The sequence below is a fragment of the Aedes aegypti genome, chromosome 3 (genome assembly GCF_002204515.2).
Source record: "Aedes aegypti strain LVP_AGWG chromosome 3, AaegL5.0 Primary Assembly, whole genome shotgun sequence".
NCBI lineage: Eukaryota > Metazoa > Arthropoda > Insecta > Diptera > Culicidae > Aedes > Aedes aegypti.
In genome coordinates, this window is record NC_035109.1 from 160,050,893 (window position 1) to 160,075,918 (window position 25,026).

The window sequence follows — 25,026 nt, forward strand, 5'->3', positions numbered from 1 at the left end:
TTCCCAATCACGGGTTTATAAATTATAACGGTTTATCTAAAGTGTAATTTTCGACGAAAAATTCAAAACTATTTATCTCAAAATCTGATAGCCCTACACAAAAACTGTCTTCAGCAAACTTGTTCACCTCGTTAAAATCTACAACTTTGCTGAAGATACCATGAAGCTATTCCTTCAATATGTTTAGTTATGTCATTTATAAAAAATCGTCAAAAAATTGACTTTAGTCAAACCGTTACTGCTTTTGAACTTGTGATTGGAAAAATTACTCAAAAATATATATTGAAATTCAAGTTATGTCTGATGTTCTGTCAAAATTTCATTCAAATCGGTCTATAAATAACTGAGATATAGCTTACCAAAGTTGGTCATTTTGTATGGAAAATCGAAAAAGTTGCAAATGTTTTGTCCAATACTGTATATAGGGGGTCGCGGGGCAGTGTGGTCACCTTAAGCTAGCAATACACGCTTTGCCAAATAATGCAAATATGTGGCTAGGCATAAACCAACAGACAAACATCGGTTTCAACACTGACAAAATCTTTGCGATGTCAAACATTTGTTCGATCATTTATCAATCCAAGCCAAATATTTACCATAAAACACTGATAGCTTTAGGGTCTGGGCATTCATGATGACTCGTCAGTATTTCCCCGCATTCCCGACTGGGTGGCCACCAAGATTAATTCGACACAAACAAATGATGTTCGCACAGTGATAAAAAAGCAAGAACTATCTAAGTCATTTTGCGATAGGTAATTGTTTTGAAATACTACCACAGGGGGATGCTTTTATCAGGCTTACCTATTCGTCTTTCAATATTATGAAATTTATTTAAGAGTTTATTGTGCACTTAAAAATTGGACTATCACACAAGTCGTGGGATGCAGAAAAAGTGTGGTGAAAAAGCACATTTGCGTCAGATTATCGCGACGTATTCGGTGCAATTGTCCCGTGAATGACAAGGAATAAGTGTACCGAAGACACCATCACGATTTGACGTAAGACTGACCTGTAATATATAACGTTATCGCACTTTGAAGGTGCTTACACACTAGACTGATGCAAATATTACGTTTAGCAAAAACAGGTGTCAATTGTAATGAAAATCATTCTCCCAAAATTTGAAGTGATTTGGAAGAAATTTGGTTGTGCACATCCCATTTTTTTACTATGGAAAAGGCAAACCTTTTGTGTTCAGTCCTCTAACTGCTTGTCATAATAATCTATGGAAAGATGAACAAACTCTTCTCATGTGAAATTTTTATAGGAAGTAAGCATAATTTATTATTTACAATAAAGCCTAAATGAGATAATCATTCATTTATTTTCAAAGCAAGATTTTTTTCTTGCTGTAGAACATAGTAGCCTGGATTACTTTGATCTATTCTACCCATCAGAAGCATCAATGTTGCCTGTCGAACTGTTACAGTTGTTGAAGCATGCTACATGCAAACCCACTTTATGATGATGCATAACAATTTATCCTGACGTCCAATCAGAGTATGGTTTTCGACAAAGTTGTAACTGAAAGGATTTCACATGACAGAGCTTGTTCACTTTTTCATAAAATATTATAACGAAGAGATAGTGGGCCGAATACAAAAGGTTGGCGTTTTCCATAGTAATCTTTATATAAAATTCAAATGGCGTGTGCACAGTCAAATTTCTTCCGAATCATTTTAAACTTTTGGAAGATGCTATTTACCATAATATAAATCGTTTGAGCAAAGGGGAGCCAAAATTTCGAAATTTGCATTACTCTGGGGCAGACTTTCGTGACTATCCAACTTAGAGTGTAATCTGCAATATCTTATATAGGTACCTAAGAAAAGGGTACCTTTGATAGGTTTTTGGAACATTTGATTATTTCAGCATTTTTTTTTCAGATTAGTTATCGATTGCACTTACAAGATTGCATGTATGCATACGAATTAATTTCGAGTGCAGTGTGTTTGATTTTGGCAACATAAATATTAATACTGTGTCATAATCTAACGATTTTCCGATATTCGTTAGATGTTGGCAAATATTTTCAAAAATTTCTTAAATGTAATCGAAACTGAGGTTGTAGTTGTAGCTTTGTAATTCAGTTCAGGATGGAATGAATGAACCCTCAAGGTTATTCCAATAACTACTTTACAATATTCAACGCAATTTATTCATGTTGAATTCGTCGAAAAGTGATAATGTTCTACAGACACCATGAGCGTTAAAGGGTGAAGATAAGTATGGTGTTTCCTTGTTTCCGTTAGCTGTATACTTACTTGATTTAGCATGCCATTGCACCTCGGTCGGACCGGCATACATCATGGGTGATGGAAAAATTGCTAGAATTATATGCTCCCGCTTCAGCACTCCCGAGTCCAGAACGGCTTGATGTTGTGCCATTCGAACCGGCAGTGGCACATCGTCATCCTTCGTCCATCCACCTAGTGGATGCAACAGTAGTACGGGATTTTTGAAGCCACGCTCCAACAGTTGACGTCGGCAATCGCTCATCAACAGAGCGTGACCATTGTGGATAGGATTACGTAATTGGAAAGCGAATATAGCGTCTGCGTTGATGTCTTGGAACTTCTGACGAAGCTCATTTGGTGTTAGCCGGTAATTGTCCATGCCATCGTTCCAGCGAATCCTCTCCAGAACCTCAATTTCTCCACCTACCAAATACTGACCAGATTCCATTATCATTTTGATGTATGGATGATTTGCGTTTGACGTGCCAAACTGCCTTGCACATCGTTCTTCCTTTCTTTGGAAATAAAATTCGGGTTTGCGCATTATCGCCACAAGGCGACCATCGTACGACAATGACAAAGCACTAACGCCCTCTAGTCTGTTCTTATCATCATCATTAACCGATAATACTATTGGAATGGACTGATTTTCTCGCATCGTCTCGTCTTCACTCAGCATGCAGTTGAAGTGCAACGCTTGTAGATACTCCTTTTCCCGCATGAAACCCTTCAATGGATGGGCCCAGCCCTCCGCTAATACTTGCAACCACTGCAGTTCAACGGTCGTTATCTGGATCGATGGCAGTGTTTTTGCTTCCGCCTCGAGAGAAGCTTTCAAGTCATCCGGTACGAACAACTCCGGGATCGGTTCATCGTCCTTTATGAACTTTGGTATGATATTCTCATCTTCAAGCAGTTTGATTACTTTAAACGTAGATTGTTTAATCGTTAGTCCTTCAGTGGGAACGGACAGATCTGGGTTCTCCGGAGCCTCATAGGCTTGCGTCACCCCGGTGAACCCTTTGATGGCACCTTCCCGAGCCTTTTTGTAAAGACCCTTTACATCTCGTGACTCGCACACCTCCAAAGGAGTGTCCACGTGTATTTCGAAAAATTTCAAATCGGCATCCTTATGTATCCTTCTTGCCATTTCTCGATCTTCAGCGAACGGGGAAACAAAGCTGCAAATCGATACGACCCCACTGTCGGCAAACAGTTTCGCCACTTCTGCCACCCGGCGGATATTTTCCTCCCGATCCGTTTGCGAGAATCCCAGATTTTTGTTTAAGCCCGTTCTGATGTTGTCCCCATCGAGACCGTACGCGGGAATGCCTTTCGATACGAGGAAGGCTTCTAGCTCGAAGGCGATCGAAGTTTTGCCAGCCCCGCTCAGTCCCGTCAGCCAAACGGTGCATCCTCGAAAGCCGCGACACAGGCCAAGATTGTTGCCACGAACTTCACGTGTTACGTTGTGCTTCTGCTCGGTTACGTTGGTGGCTACTTGTAGGCACTGCAAAGAAAGAGAACAAACTGGTTTCAATATTTTGGATCTGCTTGAGTGAGATTATTACAGAAGAAGATTTCGCTATAGAAATACATTCCGCTTAGAGTTTTAACGATATTTTCGGTATTGAGAAATCATACATGAACTATGCATGTTATCGTTTTTCGCCATAAACAATGTCTATTGAACATAAACGGGGTTGGTGGTCTAATGGCTACCGCTTCTGCTCCATAAGCAGAAGGTCATGGGTTGAATCCCAAGCCCGTTCGTTTTCTCGTACTTTGTAGTTGTATATCCTCTCACTTGCTTCTATCTTTCATTCTTAATCTATCACACTCAAACTATTCGTTCATAGCAAACGTTAGAACCAGAGACGAACAAGAAACCGTTTCCCTAACGCTTCTAATCTTCCACGCGCAAGTCTGCTAACCACAGAAGCAAACCTCTCTGCCATGCCTTTCCCCCAATCCATACACTCCCGCATGAACTGGCGTAGATGCAGTCGGACTCCACGGTCTACAGTGGGCCAGTATAAGTGCAACATCAATTCCTCCCCCTTCCCCACACTGGTCTGCATTCTGACGTCATTATTTTCAAGAAAAAATCACTAGTCTCCTTTTTAAGAAAAATTGTCGCTAAAGTTACTATTTTCGTGATCTGACGATAATGGATTTTAAGGTGATTATGAAACGAAGCCAAACTTTGAATTTTCAAGTGCACAAGACGAGAGAATCTAACAACAGTTCGTGTTGAAAACCAATCAAATTGCTTGCTTGCTGGTGGTGACCAATGGGATAGATTTTCTACGCGGAACGCTGTCTCGTTCTCAAGTCTTGTGCTCTTGAAAATTTGAAGTGTGGCTTCGTTCTATAATCACCTTAAGGCTGGTTCAGCTTTTCATACTAAAACAACAAGAAATAGATATTTGTTATATATAAAGACAAATATAGTATGATTTGGAAATCAAAGTGTCAAGAAAAATAAGTAAGCCTGGCTAGCTTTCTGGAAGAACTCAGGACAGGAATATTTCGCAGACATTTCCAACGGAAAATTAAAAAAAAAATCTGAGGAAATTTTTGGAGAAAATACTGGCAAAACTTAGAGAGCGACTTTAAACTGAGTTTGCTGTCCGAAATATTAAAAAACAGGAACAATATCTGACAGACCTGCTGAATAAACAATATCAGGTATCAGAAGGCCGGCTCCAAAGGCACGTTCCCCACCAGTTGGGAGATTTGTGCCATCGCCATATTTGAGCCTATTTCATCATCTACCCGATGGGAGAGGAAAGGGAAGAGAAAAATGGGAGGAAATAGGAGTGGGGTCCCTTGAAGAGGGAAGATCGCATAAGCGAAATGAGAGCATGTAGCTCCATACCACAATGGGTTCGAACGCGCCCTAAAAAGGGCACTGCAAAACGCATGAGCGTAAAGAGAGCCTATAGCTCATTACCACAGCGGGTTAAGAATAACAGGATGTCCTGAAGATTCAGGCTTCTGTATTCAGTTTCACTTAATAAGTGTTTACCAAGTAATTGGAATCGCATTTGCGCAAAAACTGGACAGTTACATATCAGGTGATACGAAGTTCCATAATCGGAGTCACAACTATCACACACAAATGAGTCAGCACGCTGAATATTTGCCATGTGATAGTTGAGTCGGCAGTGGCCTGTCAACGCTCTGACCAAGAGACTGCAATTCTGCTTTGATAGATTTGTTAAATACTTCGCCACCTTTGGAGATGGCTCAGTAATATACAATTTTGTTTGACGACACGACTCCAAACTATTCCAATATTGCTTGTGCTGAGTTGCCGCCCAAGAGTTTATCTGAAGCTTCACCCAGCACTTCGAAATTGGAATAGCCGGCTCAGGGCCAATGAAGTCATGCGATGCTCCATCGCGAGCTAGCTCATCAGCCAATTCATTTCCAGCGATGGAAGAATGGCCAGGTACCCATACAAGGTTTACAGAGTTGACTGAATTCAGTTCCTCAATTTGAGTTCGACATGCGATAACAAGCTTCGACCTTGAGTTGGCCGAAGCGAGAGCTTTTATAGCAGCCTGACTATCTGAACAGAAGTATATGACTTTACCCATTACGCGCTGTTGAAGTGCTGATTGCACTCCACACATAAGAGCAAATATTTCCGCCTGAAAAACGGTGCAGTTTCTACCAAGTGAGTAAAAGTGATTCAGCCTTAGCTCACGAGAATATACTCCTGCACCAGCTCTTCCTTCAAGAAGGGAGCCATCAGTGTAACATACTATATTGTTTGATATACTTCTTTCCAAATAGCCAGACGTCCACTCTTCCCGTGAAGGGAATTGTGTGATAAATGTCCTGTAAGGAAAGTTACAAGCAATTGTGAGATCACTTGGAGCAAGGACAATTTTATCCCAATTCACCAAAAGTGGAAACAACGAAGTGTGTGTAGATCTACGATTCACTGGATTTTTCTCCAGTAGATCCAGTACCCATAAACGGTAAGAGCAAGAAAGTGCTTCTTGTTTAAGATATATGTGTAGTGGCGCAACGTCGAAAATGGCCTCAAGCGCTGCTGTGGGAGTTGTAGAGAACGCACCAGACATCGCCATCAAGCACATCCTCTGGAGATGACCCAATTTTGATTGGATTGTTCTCACTTCGCCCTTTTGCCACCACACAAGACATCCATATGCCAATATTGGTCGAACAACTGTTGTGTAAATCCATTTGATATATTTGGGTTTGAGGCCCCAAGTTTTACCAAAGGTTCGCCGGCATTGACCGAAGGCCATACAAGCTTTTTTGACTCTGAAATCAATGTGAGCTGTCCATAAAAGTTTGGAATCTAGAATGACTCCGACATACTTTACTTGATCAGTCACATTAATCTCAGTGCCAAAAAGACGTAAAGGTCGAATTCCATCGCGGTTTCGTCTTTCCGTAAAAAGAAGAATAGATGTTTTATTCGGGTTAACCGAAAGGCCATATTGGCGACACCAACTCTCGACTACCTGAAGAGCACTTTGCATCAGGTCGAATAGGGTGCTTATGCACATACCAACTATCAGAGCTAGATAGTCGTCGGCAAATCCATAAGTTGGAAAACCGCAATTATTGAGTTGCCTCAATAGCGTATCTGCTACGAGATTCCACAAAAGTGGTGACAAGACTCCCCCTTGGGGGCATCCGCAAACACTCAATTTTCGAATCGCTGCTTGACGCAATGTCGAGAAGAGATGTCGGTTTTTTAGCATTTGATGAATCCAATTGGTAATCATTGTAGGTAGCCCATGGTTTCGTGCGGCTTCCAATATGGCATCGAAAGACACGTTATCAAAGGCACCCTCAATATCCAAGAAAACACCCAAGCACGATTGCTTCTGAGCGAATGCTTTCTCGATATCGTATACAACTTTGTGTAAAAGAGTCACAGTGGACTTTCCAGATTGGTAAGCATGTTGATTCACATGAAGAGGCATGTTTGCCAAATAAACATCACGGATGTGATGATCGATAATGCGTTCCAGACATTTCAGAAGAAAAGAGGTCAGACTGATTGGTCTAAAACTCTTCGCTTCCTCATACGACGCACGTCCTCCTTTTGGGATAAACTTTACAGTAATATCACGCCAGGATTTGGGAATGTACCCGGTAGCAAAACTGCTTACAAGTAGCTTTTTCAAAACATGTTTGATAGACTCAAATCCCTTTTGGAGCAGAACAGGATAAATCCCATCCGCTCCTGGAGATTTGAAAGGAGCAAAACTATTAAGTGCCCATTGAATCGATTCAGTAGTTACGATACTGCGAGCCGAGGCCAGAGACTCGTAACTACATGAAAAGACATTTGGTTCATCCGTAGATGCTATGTCCACACATCCGGGGAAGTGTGTATTGAATAAACATTCTAAAACTTCTTCATCGGAAGAAGTAAAGTCACCATTAGGTAAGCGAATTTCGTTCACTTGTAAATCCTTAGATTTTGCAAGAATTTTGTTCAACCGACTGACTTCACTCAAACTGGAAACATTTGTACAAAGGTTTTTCCAGCCGGATCGTTCAGCAGAACGAAGAGCCTTCTTGTAAGCCTTGCGAGCTGACTTGAACGACTCTGATCCAGCTGAACGGCGTCTGTTCCAACTCCTTCTACATTGTTTCCTGAGTCTAGTCAGATCGGAATTCCACCATGGGGTCCCTCTTGTAGTCTTTACAGACCGCAGAGGACATGCTTCTTCAAAAGCTTCCATAATGTAGGATGTTGTAGTATCAACGGCATCATCCAGATCACTTGGATTTTCAATGGACGGAGAATATCCATGAAATTTGGTCGCAACCAATTCAATGTAGAGTTCCCAGTTTGTTGACCGGGGATTCCTAAAACGCAAAGTCTGCGCAGTTACATTTGAATGTTCAAAGAAGATGTAGCGATGATCAGATAATGATTCCTCATCTGATACATGCCAATTCGTCAACTCGTGACTGATTCTATTCGAGCAGAGCGTTATGTCTAACACTTCTTCTCTATTAGAAACCATGAAGGTTGGGCGATTGCCTATGTTAAGTAATCCAAGGTCTGTACTACTTAAGTATTCCATCAGACTGGAGCCTCTCAAATTGATATCTGAGCTGCCCCAGATGATGTGATGAGCATTGGCATCACTGCCCACAATCAGCGGAAGGCCTTTTGTTACGCAGTGTACGACAACTCGTTTGAAGTCATCCGTTGGGGATGGTTCATCATGTGGTAAATATACCGAACAATAGACGTATTTCCTGTTGAGGTCACCAACAGAAACATCGATTGTGACAGCACATACATCTCTGGTAGTTAACTCAGAAATCAGTGTAGCAACGATTGCTTTATTAACGAGCACGCATGCGCGGGGCATGGAGCGCGAGTTTGCCATTTCAAGCTTGCTAAAAGTAGCAAAAACTGGGTCCACAAGGTTACCTAGATATAAGTTCCCTCTACGAAAGTAGGGTTCTTGAACTAGCGCCACTTGGGCTGCACCATTTTGCATGAGTCTGCAAAGATTGATCGTTGCTGTTCTTTTATGCTGAAGATTGATCTGAGCTAACCTAACCGTAGCCACTACCCAAACTAGGCAGGATTAAGCTTTTTTCAATCTCAGCACGAAAAAGACCAGCAACGAAAAAACCAGATCGGTATCTATTTAAAATCGCCAAAGGCGAAAGAGCACAGAATACACTGTGTAAAACGCATAATGCGAATCCATATAGGTGATAATTTAAATTAAATGTCAACATATTCATAATCCCACCCTTATTAAGCCTCAAGATAGAGACTGAAGAAGGGCAGCCGATTATCTCGGAGAAACACAAGGTCACCTGCACCATTGCTCCGGGTAGCACAGGAAGGACTCAATACTGTGGAGGGCGCCCTGGTACCCCACAGGCTCCGTTTGCGGTTAGGTTTTATTTAGACCCCCCTAACCATTCATTCTTAGGCACGGTACGCATCACACCATAAATTAGGGGTCACCTGTGAGGTGGACTTTTACCACCGGAACAGGCAGTCCGTAGTGTTAATTCTTAGCCAGTTGAAACAACCGCTACCGACACTACGCGGCTATCTAGGCTGCTCGGGAAAGGGAGGTTGGAAATCAAAGTGTCAAGAAAAATAAGTAAGCCTGGCTAGCTTTCTGGAAGAACTCAGGACAGGAATATTTCGCAGACATTTCCAACGGAAAATTAAAAAAAAAAATCTGAGGAAATTTTTGGAGAAAATACTGGCAAAACTTAGAGAGCGACTTTAAACTGAGTTTGCTGTCCGAAATATTAAAAAACAGGAACAATATCTGACAGACCTGCTGAATAAACAATATGCAAAAATAGGGGGAACAATATGCAAAAATAGTCATTTATAGGATCGTAGACATTAGTGTAATTAGTGTTTATTTTGTTCTTAAGGTTTAATTTTATAGAAACTCAGCCACAAATTTTGCCTGAGTTTCTATTTATTAGCATGTTTCAAATTTTGGATTCGTCCAGGATTTCTCTTCAGAATGTTTTGAAATGCATCCATTTTTTTAATGAAGTTAAATTTCCAATGTGCCATCTTTTTTACCATTTATATTTATAGCATTCAAGTCTTATCCTGAGCAGATAAATGTTAGGAAACATTTCTAATAATTATTGCTATTTTCTTCATTCTAAATTTACCCAATATGTACATTGATGAATATCCATATACAGTCGACTCTCTACATCTCGATGTTCTACATTTCGATATCTCTCCCTATGTCGATGATTACTACGGTCCCTTCACTCTGCATACAATTTCTCTCTCCATTCTCGATATCCTCCTTATCTCGATATCTCCATATCTCGATGTGTTCCTGTTGATTGTTTGTTCCCAATTTTCTCTCCATATTTCGATATGAACATTATCGAAGGTTACTAGACCAGATTTATGTGATTCAGAACAATTCGGAAACTCGAAACAAAGTTTGTTTGTTTATTATTTTCCTAGTGACGGAGTGATTTTCAATCTAGTGTTCATTAAATTAATGTTCTTTGTCTCGATCTCTCCCTATCTCGATGGTCCCTTCAATATCGATATGTGGAGAGGCGACTGTAGAACGTATTTTAATTTCTAGTCTATTTAATAACTAATAATTGTAGTTTTGAAGTCACTTTTTTATTACTAAAGTCACTATTATTTTGCTGTTTGACCGATATCAGCCCTGTATTTGGAATCATCATTTTGACACATCAGGAATCACGTTGTTGTGATTGTAGAACGCATGAGCATGAGCATGAGCATTGATGACCGTACAATTCGTAGTTGCTACTCCGTGATTGAAAAGAATCATCGAAATTGTACAGGGAACCAACAGATGTAGCTTGGGAGTAGCATATCATCTTCAATGTACATTTTCAAGGACTCTGAAATTAGTAATGTCAATAACGGCGCCGGCCACGTCCTTACGGTCATCGGGGAAGGGAAGGAATGTTAGTGTAACATCCATTGTTACTAAAGACCGAGTATACCTCTGCATCTTCATGGTTGCCACGGGAAGGAGTTTTGTTAGTGGGAGGGCTTCAAAGCTACATGATCAGGATTCACCTTGGTAAGTGATGCGATTCATGTAACCTCTGTTTAAAAAGTTATCTATCAATGTGTCGACATCTTAAACATCGAACTATTCAAAGGTTTGAATCTCGAAATCTTATAAAACATGAATAAGCGCTTATGTCAACACTTAAAGTGACGAACTATTCATAGTTTGTTCAACAAATTCATAAAAATACATGTTATGATACAAATGTGTTATTACAAGCATGAAACGAGCTCACCAATTGGTAATCCGTCCTCGACTGAACAGTTACAATCGCAGCGTCAACACGTATAACCAGGAATATAAAATAACTCCGATGGCGCGCAAATAAAGTGCTAACTGAAAAAAAGCAAAGCACTGGGAAAACGAACAAAGCCAGCGAAAAAACACTCCGAACGCGCGAAACTGAATCGGACTGCTTGGTGTTGACACTTGGGTCTTCGCAAACCACTGGGCAAGCGAACGAAGCCAGCGAAAAAACATTCCGAACGCGCGAAAATGAATCGGATTGCCTTCGCAAAGCACTGGGAAAACGAACGAAGCCAGCGAAAAAAGACTCCGAGCGCGCGAAAATGAATCGGACTGCCTTCGCAAAGCACTGGGCAAACGAACGAAGCCAGCGAAAAAACACTCCCAGCGCGCGAAAATGAATCGGATTGCCTTCGCAAAGCACTGGGAAAACGAACGAAGCCTGCGAAAAAACACTCCGAACGCGCGAAAATGAATCGGACTGCTTGGGTCTTTGCAAAGCACTGGGCAAGCGAACGAAGCCAGCGAAAAAACACTCTGAACGCGAGAAAATGAATTGGACTGCTTGGATCTTCGCAATGCACTGGGCAAGCGAACGAAGCCAGCGATAAAACACTCCGAACGAGCGAAAATGAATCGGACTGCCTTCGCAAAGCACTGGGCAAACGAATGAAGCCAGCGAAAAAACACTCCGAGCGCGCGAAAATGAATCGGACTGCCTTCGCAAAGCACTGGGCAAACGAACGAAGCCAGCGAAAAAAACACTCTGAATGCGCGAAAATGAATCGGACTGCCTTCGCAAAGCACTGGGAAAACGAACGAAGCCAGCGAAAAAACACTCCGAACGCGCGAAAATGAATCGGACTGCCTTCGCAAAGCACTGGGCAAACGAACGAAGCCAGCGAAAAAACACTCCGAGCGCGCGAAAATGAATCGGACTGCCTTCGCAAAGCACTAGGCAAACGAACGAAGCCAGCGAAAAAAACACTCTGAATGCGCGAAAATGAATCGGACTGCCTTCGCAAAGCACTGGGAAAACGAACGAAGCCAGCGAAAAAACACTCCGAGCGCGAGAAAATGAATCGGACTGCCTTCGCAAAGCACTGGGCAAACGAACGAAGCCAGCGAAAAAACACTCCGAACGCGCGAAAATGAATCGGACTACTTGGGTCTTTGCAACGCACTGGGCAAGCGAACGAAGCCAGCGAAAAAACACTCTGAACGCGAGAAAATGAATCGGACTGCTTGGATCTTCGCAATGCACTGGGCAAGCGAACGAAGCCAGCGATAAAACACTCCGAACGAGCGAAAATGAATCGGACTGCCTTCGCAAAGCACTGGGAAAACGAACGAAGCCAGCGAAAAAACACTCCGAGCGCGCGAAAATGAATCGGACTGCCTTCGCAAAGCACTGGGCAAACGAACGAAGCCAGCGAAAAAAACACTCTGAATGCGCGAAAATGAATCGGACTGCCTTCGCAAAGCACTGGGCAAACGAACGAAGCCAGCGAAAAAAACACTCCGAACGAGCGAAAATGAATCGGACTGCCTTCGCAAAGCACTGGGAAAACGAACGAAGCCAGCGAAAAAACACTCCGAGCGCGCGAAAATGAATCGGACTGCCTTCGCAAAGCACTGGGCAAACGAACGAAGCCAGCGAAAAAACACTCCGAGCGCGCGAAAATGAATCGGACTGCCTTCGCAAAGCACTGGGAAAACGAACGAAGCCAGCGAAAAAACACTCCGAGCGCGAGAAAATGAATCGGACTGCCTTCGCAAAGCACTGGGCAAACGAACGAAGCCAGCGAAAAAACACTCCGAACGCGCGAAAATGAATCGGACTACTTGGGTCTTTGCAACGCACTGGGCAAGCGAACGAAGCCAGCGAAAAAACACTCTGAACGCGAGAAAATGAATCGGACTGCTTGGATCTTCGCAATGCACTGGGCAAGCGAACGAAGCCAGCGATAAAACACTCCGAACGAGCGAAAATGAATCGGACTGCCTTCGCAAAGCACTGGGAAAACGAACGAAGCCAGCGAAAAAACACTCCGAGCGCGCGAAAATGAATCGGACTGCCTTCGCAAAGCACTGGGCAAACGAACGAAGCCAGCGAAAAAAACACTCTGAATGCGCGAAAATGAATCGGACTGCCTTCGCAAAGCACTGGGCAAACGAACGAAGCCAGCGAAAAAAACACTCCGAACGAGCGAAAATGAATCGGACTGCCTTCGCAAAGCACTGGGAAAACGAACGAAGCCAGCGAAAAAACACTCCGAGCGCGCGAAAATGAATCGGACTGCCTTCGCAAAGCACTGGGCAAACGAACGAAGCCAGCGAAAAAACACTCCGAGCGCGCGAAAATGAATCGGACTGCCTTCGCAAAGCACTGGGCAAACGAACGAAGCCAGCGAAAAAACACTCCGAGCGCGCGAAAATGAATCGGACTGCCTTCGCAAAGCACTGGGAAAACGAACGAAGCCAGCGAAAAAACACTCCGAGCGCGAGAAAATGAATCGGACTGCCTTCGCAAAGCACTGGGAAAACGAACGAAGCCAGCGAAAAAACACTCCGAACGCGCGAAAATGAATCGGACTACTTGGGTCTTTGCAACGCACTGGGCAAGCGAACGAAGCCAGCGAAAAAACACTCTGAACGCGAGAAAATGAATCGGACTGCTTGGATCTTCGCAATGCACTGGGCAAGCGAACGAAGCCAGCGATAAAACACTCCGAACGAGCGAAAATGAATCGGACTGCCTTCGCAAAGCACTGGGAAAACGAACGAAGCCAGCGAAAAAACACTCCGAGCGCGCGAAAATGAATCGGACTGCCTTCGCAAAGCACTGGGCAAACGAACGAAGCCAGCGAAAAAAACACTCCGAACGAGCGAAAATGAATCGGACTGCCTTCGCAAAGCACTGGGAAAACGAACGAAGCCAGCGAAAAAACACTCCGAGCGCGCGAAAATGAATAGGACTGCCTTCGCAAAGCACTGGGAAAACGAACGAAGCCAGCGAAAAAACACTCCGAGCGCGAGAAAATGAATCGGACTGCCTTCGCAAAGCACTGGGCAAGCGAACGAAGCCAGCGAAAAAACACTCTGAACGCGAGAAAATGAATCGGACTGCTTGGATCTTCGCAAAGCACTCGTTGTTGTAATTGTAGAACGCTTATAGAAAAACTTCGCTTGTCTTACCATCTGCATATTTAGCGATTCTGGTGATGAAAAATCACGTGGCAGTCGGACTGATAATTTTTTCAATAAGTGTTTTGAGCATTCCTTAACTTAAAAATGGTATTTTTCTAAAATTGATCGTTGTTGTAATATGTATAAATGTCTACCATTTTTGTTTACATTATATGTAGTTTGGATTTATAACACAACGTAACAAAAAATACATTTTTGCATGTCTCAAGGATCAAATTATGTGTTTCTAGTAGATTTAGGTTTGCTGAATCTGATGACGTTCTTAGAAAATTTCCAGCACGTCACTATTTTGAGCTACAGGTCGTATAAAACACTGGTAACATCAATATTTGCATGGAATTTAAGGCATGATTTATCAAAACTTCAAATGATCTTACATGGCAAAATACAATACTTTGTCACCTGCTATAAGATAGCATGCGACAGTCATTTATACGTTTTCCTTGGAATGGGTTTTATCCCACCAGAGCAAAATGTATATTGGGGCTTCCTACTTTGAATGTATAGCATTACACTCGACAACTGAACCACAGAACCTATCTTCAGGATCGGTTGTCAAACATTAGCGACCGATTGTGTGCTGCACGAGTGTCCAAGCACACAAATGCAATGCCCAAAAGTGTTGGGATCACATACCGTGGTGAATCGAAACCCGGACGGGATCAATATCCGGACACTCAATCGGTACATATTGATTTAACGATTAAATTAAATAAAAATCTAGTTATATTTGCCCGTACCTTTAGATTTAAACTAATTTCATCATTTTACAATAATTTTCCATCTAGTAAGCTTTACAAAAAAATAATAAAAATGAAAACAAATTCGCAACTTCAGTTTTGCATTCTTCGTGCGTTGTTCAAGTTCTTGTTGTGAAGTTTCCGATAAACTTTTCAGACTTGGTTCATTAACGAATATGTATTAGTTTTACTGCTTGATTGGTTCAAAATAGTGAATGTGATAATAGATTGTAAACTATATGCGGAAAAAAGTCATTTGGTGTAAAAATTAGGGGGAAGTCCTCTATGCCCGGACACTTTTTGTTTTTTTTTTTTTGGTAATATTTTAAAATCTACAGTAGTTTTACCGTTAATTTTTGTACAGTATAAAAAAATCACATTATTTTAAGTAAAAACTCACATTAGAACAAAAATAAACCTTTACAATTCATTTTTATGATGGGTTACATTATGTACCAAAAATGGTGTGCACTGAAATGTGTCCTCTATGGCCGGACACTATGTCCTCTATGCTCGGACACTATGATTTTCACCATCAGCACATGCCTTGTGGGTTCAATCTTTACATGATGTACGGCGTATGAAGCATATTAGCGAGATCATAGATCAGTTCCAGGGAGATCATAGATCAGCCATAGATCGATTCGCCATATGTCGTCGTCTATGTTGCATAAGCGTTTATTCAGATGAAAATGTCTTCGAGAATCCAACGCGTTTATACTGCCCATAAAAGCATAACTGTCCCATATAGATTTGCGAACCAACACCTTTTTTCATCGCAACATTCATGTTTTAATATGCACTTCACTTGGCATATGAAAATTTATACACTTTATTTGAAAATGTTGTGGAAAAATATTAAGTTTGTGCAGTCCCATATTGAAAAATAAAGGCATAAGGCCCCAAGCACAATGTGAACGGCAACGCGGCACAACGGCAAAACGGCATGTCCATCTTGATCTACACTTTACTCATCAATCCAGTGTTGACTCAATCCTTTTCAACATTGACTTGACAAGTAGAATGTAGCTCAAGATGGGCTTGCCGTTTTGCCGTTGTACCGTGCTGCCGCTCATATTGTGCTTGGGGCATAACAGTCTCTATATGAACTTTGAACCCCAATAGCAACTGCAAAACTGGAATTATGTTCAACTTTATATTTTTACTGATCAATATTAGCAAATTGAGTATTCTATGGATTGAAACTAAATGAATATTGCATTCAAAAAATTAATATAAAATTATAAACATTTGTATGAAAATGCAAACTTCAAACTTTGAGCGCTGTTTTTTCAATGCCTACTAATTCCATATGGGACAGTTATGCCTTTATGGGCAGTATAGTTCTTCACAATTTCTTTGTCAGCTCGAAGGTTGAAGTGTGCTCTTAGGTACAGTCAACTCTCTCTTACTCGACCTCCGTATCTCAATATCTAGTTAGAGAACCATAGTAAAATTTGGTGTTCATGGCTACCTCGATGGTCGCTTGAATCGCATATTTGCACTGCTTTAGTATGCTGTTACACGATATCTCCCTAACTCGATGATCCCTTCATTATCGAATTATGGAGAGATGACTGTACATCATATCTTGTGGCTGCTTATCGTGCGCTCATTTGCCTTAAAAGCATCATGTTTACAGCACTTTATAAGGCCTCCAAGGACCGAGAGTTTTGTTGTTTATGCTTTATTTTTGTTGCTGTTCGTTTTTTGTACCCTACATTTATGAAAAAGCAAATTACTAATTAGATCCTAGTTACTAGATTAACATTTTCACTGTCCAGTCATAGAGGACACGAGGTGTCCGGCAATAGAGGACTTGCAATGGTTTACAAAAAAGGTTGATTTTCTTTGCAATTCTACATTTTCTAATAAATTTTGCATTGTGATTGATGCAAAACTTACTGAAGTCAACGTACGGAGACAATTCAGCTTAAACTATAAGAAACATTTGTGGCTACACTTGTATGAAATTTTATCGTTTCACATTTTTTGGTAGATTGTATCAGAGTGAAACTTCTAACAGCTACTGTTTGTTTACATTTAGACATGAAAACGCCACAGTTTGTATGCACTGCAAAAATGTGTTTTATATAATCCCGGGGTTGGTGGTCTGATGGCTACTGCTTCTGCTTCATAAGCAGAAGGTCATGGGTTCAATCCCAGGCCCGTCCCTTTCCTCGTACTTTGTAGTTGTATATCTCTCACTTGCTTCTATCTTCCATTCTAAATATATCACACCCAAACTATTCGTTCATAGCAAACGCTAGAACCAGAGACGGACAAGAAACCGTTTCCCTAACTAACGCTTCCATTCTTCCACGCGCATGCCTTTCCTTACGCCTGATACATAGGCAGTCTGTTAACCACAAAAGCAAACCTCTCTTCCATGCCTTTCCCCAATCCATACACTCCCGCATGAACTGGCTTAGATGCAGTGGTATATACGGTCTACGTGGGAGCCAGTATAATGCATCATCAATTCCTCCCCCTTCCCCACATTGCACATTGGGGAATTCCGAACCCAAAGGTGGAAAAAATTGATAAATTCCACAATAGAGAGATAAAAAATAAGTTTTATAGCTGATTCGAAAGGAAATTTTCTCAGGAATCGATTGGTGATGGTTTCATGCATGTGGGGCCACTCTGGGATAAGCTATGGTGCCCGTTTTGCACCAATTCCTTGAAAATTTTAGATTTTCATGTTGTTTTGAGTAAAACTGTTTTATTGTGGAGATTATTTCCCATGAAATCCATCATTTCTAGTCCATTACATTGTTGAATACACAGATAACGTTATAAAAAATGGAAATTTAGGGGATTATGGGGCCAAATGTACAATGAAATATTTTTTGAGAGGAATTTTTGTTTTAAATTTTTTCAACGTGTTTTTATATTGAAATAAATTTTAAAATAGTCTGATAATCATGAATATAGCTTGCAGAAATAAGTTGTATTAATATTTTTAGAATATGTATGATCATTATTTATGCTCTATGCAACATATTGTGAATAATTTACCTTCTTATATCACAAATTCCAAACATTTCCAAACGATGTGCGATAGTTTGGGTAAACGATATTGATCTAAATGATCGATTGCCGTTAGCCTCATTGATAGGAGATAGTGGGAGCATATAGATTTTTGGCTATTTTTGCTCCAATTCCCCTAAAAACGATTTCTTTCATAATTAATTGAACAAATATCTCCGAATTAAATTTATTCAGGGTGTCTACTCGTTTGCCGAAATGAAATTCCCTGATATTTCCAGGTTTTTCCAGGAATCAGAAAATAATTCCAGGTTCAAGAAATACTCTAATTTTGAATGGCTACAACAAAATAATAACATATTTTAAAATGTTTTCAATTTAATAGCAATTCATACACTTTAAGACATTTTTTAACGCATGCTTAAACTATTCCAATATACAATAATCCATTATGAAGGTGCTAACAATGCCAAAGTTTAAGTTTTATTCAAATTAATTATATTTTCCAATGATGGAGTCTTTTATTTCGTTCGTAAGAGCTCTGTTCATGATCGTGAAGGTGATTATAAAACGAAGCCAAATTTTGAAAATTCAAGTGCACAAGACTGGAGAATTTGCCAACAGTTCGCGTTGAAAATCAATCAAACTGCTTGCCTGCTGGTGGTGACCAAAGGGATAAATTTTCAACGCGGAGCGCTGTTTGGTTCTGAAGTCTTGTGCTCTTCAAATTTTGAAGTGTGGCTTCGTTCTATAATGAAGAACGGAACTTTCAAATGGATCAGTATGCTTCTTCTTGAACGTTTTTTTAACTACAACGTTCTTGTGCAAAAAAAAATACTATGCACCATTCATTTTCAAGACCTAAGACAGCTTCATGGGCGCAAAAGTTTTATTTGGATTTGTGACAATATGTTTAAATAAAAACTAAGTTTACCGATGTTTTCGCAAGTAATTATACAGTTCTTACCTGCAAAAAAGCCAATTTCTTTAAAACATCTCAAATTGATTGAATTGTGTTATTGCAAAAGTCATCATCTGCTACATATGTGATAAGGTATATTCTCATCTAAATTAATACAAATAATCCTTTAAACTTTTCGATCCATTTTTTTGCGAATAATGGAAACACGGATAATCCAGCCTACGGTTGTTCACGCCCGATTTGTGTATCATTTAAATGTGGCAATCAAGATAAATTATGAATTGTTACATTTCATTTGAAAATGTTCAAGAGTTCTAAATTAATCCTCTCTTTCCCAAGGTAGATCCATAGCTCCATTGATTTTCGACGAACTTAAGACAAACTGAATCAGATAAATACAATACAATAGTTACATACATATGATTACACATTACATCTTTTTTCCAACAAGAATTCCTTCATATATTATTTCTGAGGTTTTTTTTCGTTCAATAAAGCCCTAAGTCCTCTAGAATGAAATCCGGTGATTCTTCCATCGATTTTCCTAGGACATCCTTCAAGACTCCCGTTTAAAACATGTAGGAATATTCAACCAGAAATTACTCTAGATGTCTCCAATGATTTCTCAGGAATTTCTACAAAATTGTCCTTCAGAAATTCTTTACGATTTCAAAGAAAATCGTGATGTATTCTCCAGTAACTCCAGTAATCCTTGGATAAAATGCTGGAGAAATACTTAGAAAAAAGTCTAGGCAAACTTAATAATGAAACACAGGTCGAATTGAGGAAATTGTTTGAAATGTTCTTAATATATTCACGCGGATAACCCGTCGAGAAATTTTAGGAGCAATTCTTTGGAATGACCGTAGATGAAATAGCGTAGAAAATTTTTCGAGTTTCGTGAAAAAATCCACGAACGAATTTTACCAAAAACTCTAATCTAAAATCAACCTTTGCGGGTTTACCTGAAAAAAATCTGTGGAAAGCTTTGGAAGATCTCTTAGAGTAATGACTGCAGAATCTGAAAAGTTAGTGGAGGAAGTCCTAGAATAGTCTTTGGAAAATTGTTCAAAATAATATCTTAGAAAATTACTGTAGGTGCGCAAGGATTTCCTGAAGCAAACTCTGGAGAAATTCCTTTAAGCATCCTCTGAAAAATTACTGATAGAATTGGTAGAGGAATTTCTGGAAGAATTTTTGGAGAGTACCCTGTTTAGTTCTTGATAGTATTTTAGATGAAATCCCTGGAGAAACCTCCAGGCTGAGACTATAGAGACCTTTTTGGTTACAATAGAGACTTCAAAGACCTTCCATCAAAAATAGAGACATTTTAGAGACTTGGATAACAATAAATACCAATTGTCTAATAAGAAACTTGCTACCGGCCCTAGATAATCATTTATTGTTAATCTATGTTAATCCTTTACTGAGATATTCAAAACGTCAATCATGTTTTAGAACAGGCCTGCCCAACTATTTTGGCTCTTTTGCGTTCGCAAGAATAGACCAATATGAACAAAATTAGTCTCAAATGAAAGCTTTGTAGTATATCTGTCTAATCCATGCTGAAAACTTTAAATTTATATCAAATTCTTCGCTAGCAATGCAAGCAGAAGTAAAAAGCAGTCCGGCCCGCGGGCTGGATCATTTTTTGCACTTAATTGCATAGGTAGCAAAGAGGTTGATAGAAATTTTAAATTCCAGCGTGGATTAGACAAATATACTACCAAGCTTTCATTTGAGACTAATTTTGTTCATATCGGTCGAACGCACCGACCATTTATGTCGAAAAAGAGTCTAAAAGGTTGGGCAGGCTTGTTTTAGAATGTCGATAAAATTTCATACTCAAAAGTATTTTTACTGAACAGCTCTAATAGCGTTTTGATAGCGGCGCAGCCGAATTTTTTTACGATTAAAGAGAATTTTCTTGCAAATAATGGTTGCTCTGGGTTTTTACGCAAAAATCCTTTGTCGTGACCATATTCTACCATGAATTACAGCCTCAAAATAATTTCCCTGTTTGTGATCGAAATTCCCTGAGAATTCCAGGTTTTTTTCCAGGCTGAATAAAATTCCCTGATAAATCCAGGTTTTTCCAGGTAGTAGACACCCTGTTATTATGTACTAAATTGTTAATTCAGTAGTTGATACAGTATTTAAATCCTAAAACATAGGAGATTAGGGGGATCTTTTACACATAAAAAAAACAAATAAAAACACTCAAAAATGGATCCATTTAGTAACCATCTGAAGTTTTTTTTTCTGATTGAAACAAATCACTCAGAATTAAATTAGTTACACAATCATATCTGAAGAAATTTCATGAGAATAAAATTGCATTTTGAAGAAATTTCATGAGAATAAAATTGCGTGGAAGTGCCCAAATAGCTCTGCCTGCACCCTACTACTGAAAAAGTGATCATAAACAAACAAAGTCTTCCATATATTTCAATATGGCACATTTTGATTGAAGATGTTGTAGTTAATAATGCTTAATTCAAAATAAATTGACGCTTATATTAAGCTGTTCGGTAATCCAATCCGCATGGTTATTAAATTAATTAACTCATTACGCGTGGTAAAGATGGACAAACCATGGGTGAAATTATGAAAAAAAAATCCACGTGCTCGGCTGGGATTTGAACCCAGGACTCTTGCATGCTAGATGAGCGCTTCACCAACTAAGCTACCGAGCCCGTAAAGCGCTCGTCTAGCATACAAGAGTCCTGGGTCCAAATCCTAGCCGAGCTCGTGGATTTTTTTCATATTTTCACCCATAATTTTGTTATGCATTTTAGAAGGCTCTTGAACATGCTTGATTTTAAGTCAAACAGATGAAACCATAATTACTGTTTACAATATTAACAAAGTATGGTTCATCATGAGGAACATTGATGTCAACTAACAAGCAATCTGTTAACAGCAATTGTAGAGACAACATAACAAACATAGTAACTATAAATTATACTAATGAAATGAATGATCGATTTTGGAAAAATCTTGAATTGAGCATTATTAACAACTGCATTATCACTTTTATGATAACTTTTTCTGTAGTGTATGATGGCAATTGGAATATTGAATACCAAATATCCATAAAAAGACAAAATTATTTCCCGAATAATTTCTTGTAAAATGCAATTTGTCTCTCACGAAATTGCTACAGTGATGATTGAATAACTAACCTGATCCTGAGTAATTTGTTGCAATCAGAAATAAACGGCTGATGATTTCTTGATAGATTCATTTTAGATTTTTTTTTATTTGGTTATTTTTTTGTTTATGGGTAAAAGATCCCCAAAATCTCCTATGTTTTATGATTTAAATATTGTATTAGATACAGAATAAACAACTCAGTACACAATAAATTTGATTTGGGAAAATAAAGTTGAATTAATTACGAAAGAAATCGTTTTTAGGGGAATTGGGGCAAAAATAGCCAAAAAACTGTATGCTCCCACTATCTCCTATCAATGAGGCTAACGGCAATCGATCATTTAGATCAATATCGTTTACCCAAACTATCGCACATCGTTTGGAAATGTTTGGAATTTGTGATATAAGAAGGTAAATTATTCACAATATGTTGCATAGAGCATACATAATTATCATACATGTTCTACAAATTTTACTACAACTTATTTCTGCAAGCTATATTCATGATTATTTGACTATTTTAGAATTTATTTCAATAAAAAAACACGTTGAAAAAATTTAAAACAAAAATTCCTCTTCAAAAATATTTCATTGTACATTTGGCCCCATAATCCCCTAAATTTCCATTTTTTTATAACGTTCTCTGTGAAACATTGTTGAATGGACTAGAAATGATGGATTTCATGGGAAATAATCTCCACAATAAAATAGTTTTACTCAAAACAACATAAAAATCTAAAATTTTCAAGGAATTTGGGCAAAACGGGCACCATAGCTTATCCCAGAGTGACCCCACATGCATGAAACCACCAATCGATTCCTGAGAAAATTTCCTTTCGAATGAGCTATAAAACTTATTTTTTATCTCTCTATTGTGGAATTTATCAATTTTTTCCACCTTTGGGTTCGGAATTCCCCAATGTGCATTGGTCTGCATTCTGACGTGGCAGGAACCATTGTCGCTAAAAATAGAAGATCACCAGCACTTATACACTGAGGATGCCTGTTAGTCCCAAGCAGTCATTCGGTTGGTTCCTTGTGTAAGTGCAGCTGATCTGGCGATTCTGGAGTAGCAACCACGGGCGGCCAATCAAGCTCAAGCTTAAGCTCAATCCTGGAATACTAAAATCTTAATATCATTATTCGTTTTTGGAAAATTCAAACTGTCCGGGCATAGAGGACTTCCCCCTAACTAATTAAAAAGTAAAAATAAGCTGTTCGGGTTTGTGAGCCAGTGGTTCTCTAGTCGGATATCGCAATATTATATTTGCTGTGTGAAGCATATATGAGGAAAACTGAAAGCTATGATGGCTATCAATACAATCGAAAATAAGGCAATTAATTGGCGCAGAAAAACTTCCCAAAATCACGATTCTTTCAGTAGCGTTGCAGCATACAGTATATGGCCCATAAAAAAATGCGAAAATCGTCATATCATGTTTTATGGTAGTTTTTACATAGAAAATGTGGATGAAACATAAATATTATTCATTACCTGTATTGTTTAATCTATTTAGACTCAGTTTATCGCTTTGGACATGATATTTATCTGTTACTTTCGCCTTACCAGAGAGGAATTGGAAGCATACCTTCAAATTTTATCATGCGGACGTCGAGTTCAATATCTGTGTGATGAAAGCTTCTAAAACATCAACGATGGCGTGGGATTCTTCACAGGCCTTGTCTCCAGCATACGCCCATATCAAATGATAGAATTGGTTTATACCTGGGTAATTGGAGACTTAAACATATTTTCGAAAAAAACGGCTCATTTTGGAGAGCTTTGATTGAACCTTCATATAAGTGTGATAAGCGGCTCTGTTTTGCTCAAAACCTATGAGCTAGTATTGATATAAGTTGTCTCTAACCGAAGGAACAAATTTCATCCTCAAAAATCTGTTATTGGCCTCCGTATTTATTTTGTATTCCACTTTAACAAAAAATAAAGGCATATCAAACCTATAAGACGCAAATGATGACCCTGGCAAAATATTTTATTGTGATCATGAAATACACGTTCTATAAGAACTCCTCCATCCTCTGATACCAAACACACAAAAATTTTCAACAATAAAGTATAATTTTTGAAGGTGTAAAGTTTTTCACCATAGTATACGACAATCAGACGCTGTTTCTAGCTTTGGTCGGACAAAACCTTTGAACTTATTTGCTTTATTGCATTAATTAGGACAGTAAGAAAAATATTACATTAATTGTCCTATATAGCGAAGTTGTGTCAGAATAAACTACAATAATCAGGAATTTCATTTTCTATCAAAAACAATGAAAATAACGCCTGTGTATGCTATGTTCACGTTCAAACAATTTTCGCATTTTTTTATGGGCCATACTGTATTCTTAGCATCAAACCATTAACAAGGTATGGAGGTAAAAATGTTCTAATTAAACATAAAGTTATCCATTATATTATAATACAAAGCAAGCGTATGTATAAAATTAGGGGCCCAAATAGCCGTAGCGGTAAACGCGCAGCTATTCAGCAAGACCAAGCTGAGGGTCGTGGGTTCGAATCCCACCGGTCGAGGATCTTTTCGGGTTGGAAATTTTCTCGACTTCCCAGGGCATAGAGTATAATCGTACCTGCCACACGATATACGCATGCAAAAATGGTCATCGGCATAGTAAGCGCTCAGTTAATAACTTTGGAAGTGCTCATAAGAACACTACGCTGAGAAGCAGGCTCTGTCCCAGTAGGGACGTAACGCCAGAAAGAAGAAGAAGATGTATAAAATTACCGGAATAACCATTTTCTAGTTGAATTCAATGCATTTTGTATAGATATTAGACTGGCCCAGCTCAGTATGGGAGAAAAATAAAGTTGTATGATTCCGCGGGGCACCCCTCAGGATTATTTCTTGGGGTTAGAGGAAGCCTTTCTGAAAAATTCAGCTCATTTGGTCGTTCCATGAGCTGGCGCATTT

At 39.4% G+C, this 25,026-nt stretch overlaps 1 protein-coding gene across 2 annotated transcripts in view; it reads right to left on the reverse strand.

The window, feature by feature from the left end:
* Positions 1-25,026, reverse strand: part of LOC5566724 (bifunctional 3'-phosphoadenosine 5'-phosphosulfate synthase) — a 65,255-nt gene that overhangs the window by 1,557 nt on the left and 38,672 nt on the right. For both annotated transcript variants that reach the window (XM_021850190.1, XM_021850191.1), the window contains exon 2: positions 2,268-3,750. In XM_021850190.1, coding sequence (XP_021705882.1) covers positions 2,268-3,750 — 1,483 coding nt within the window. The remainder of the gene's footprint in view (positions 1-2,267; positions 3,751-25,026) is intronic.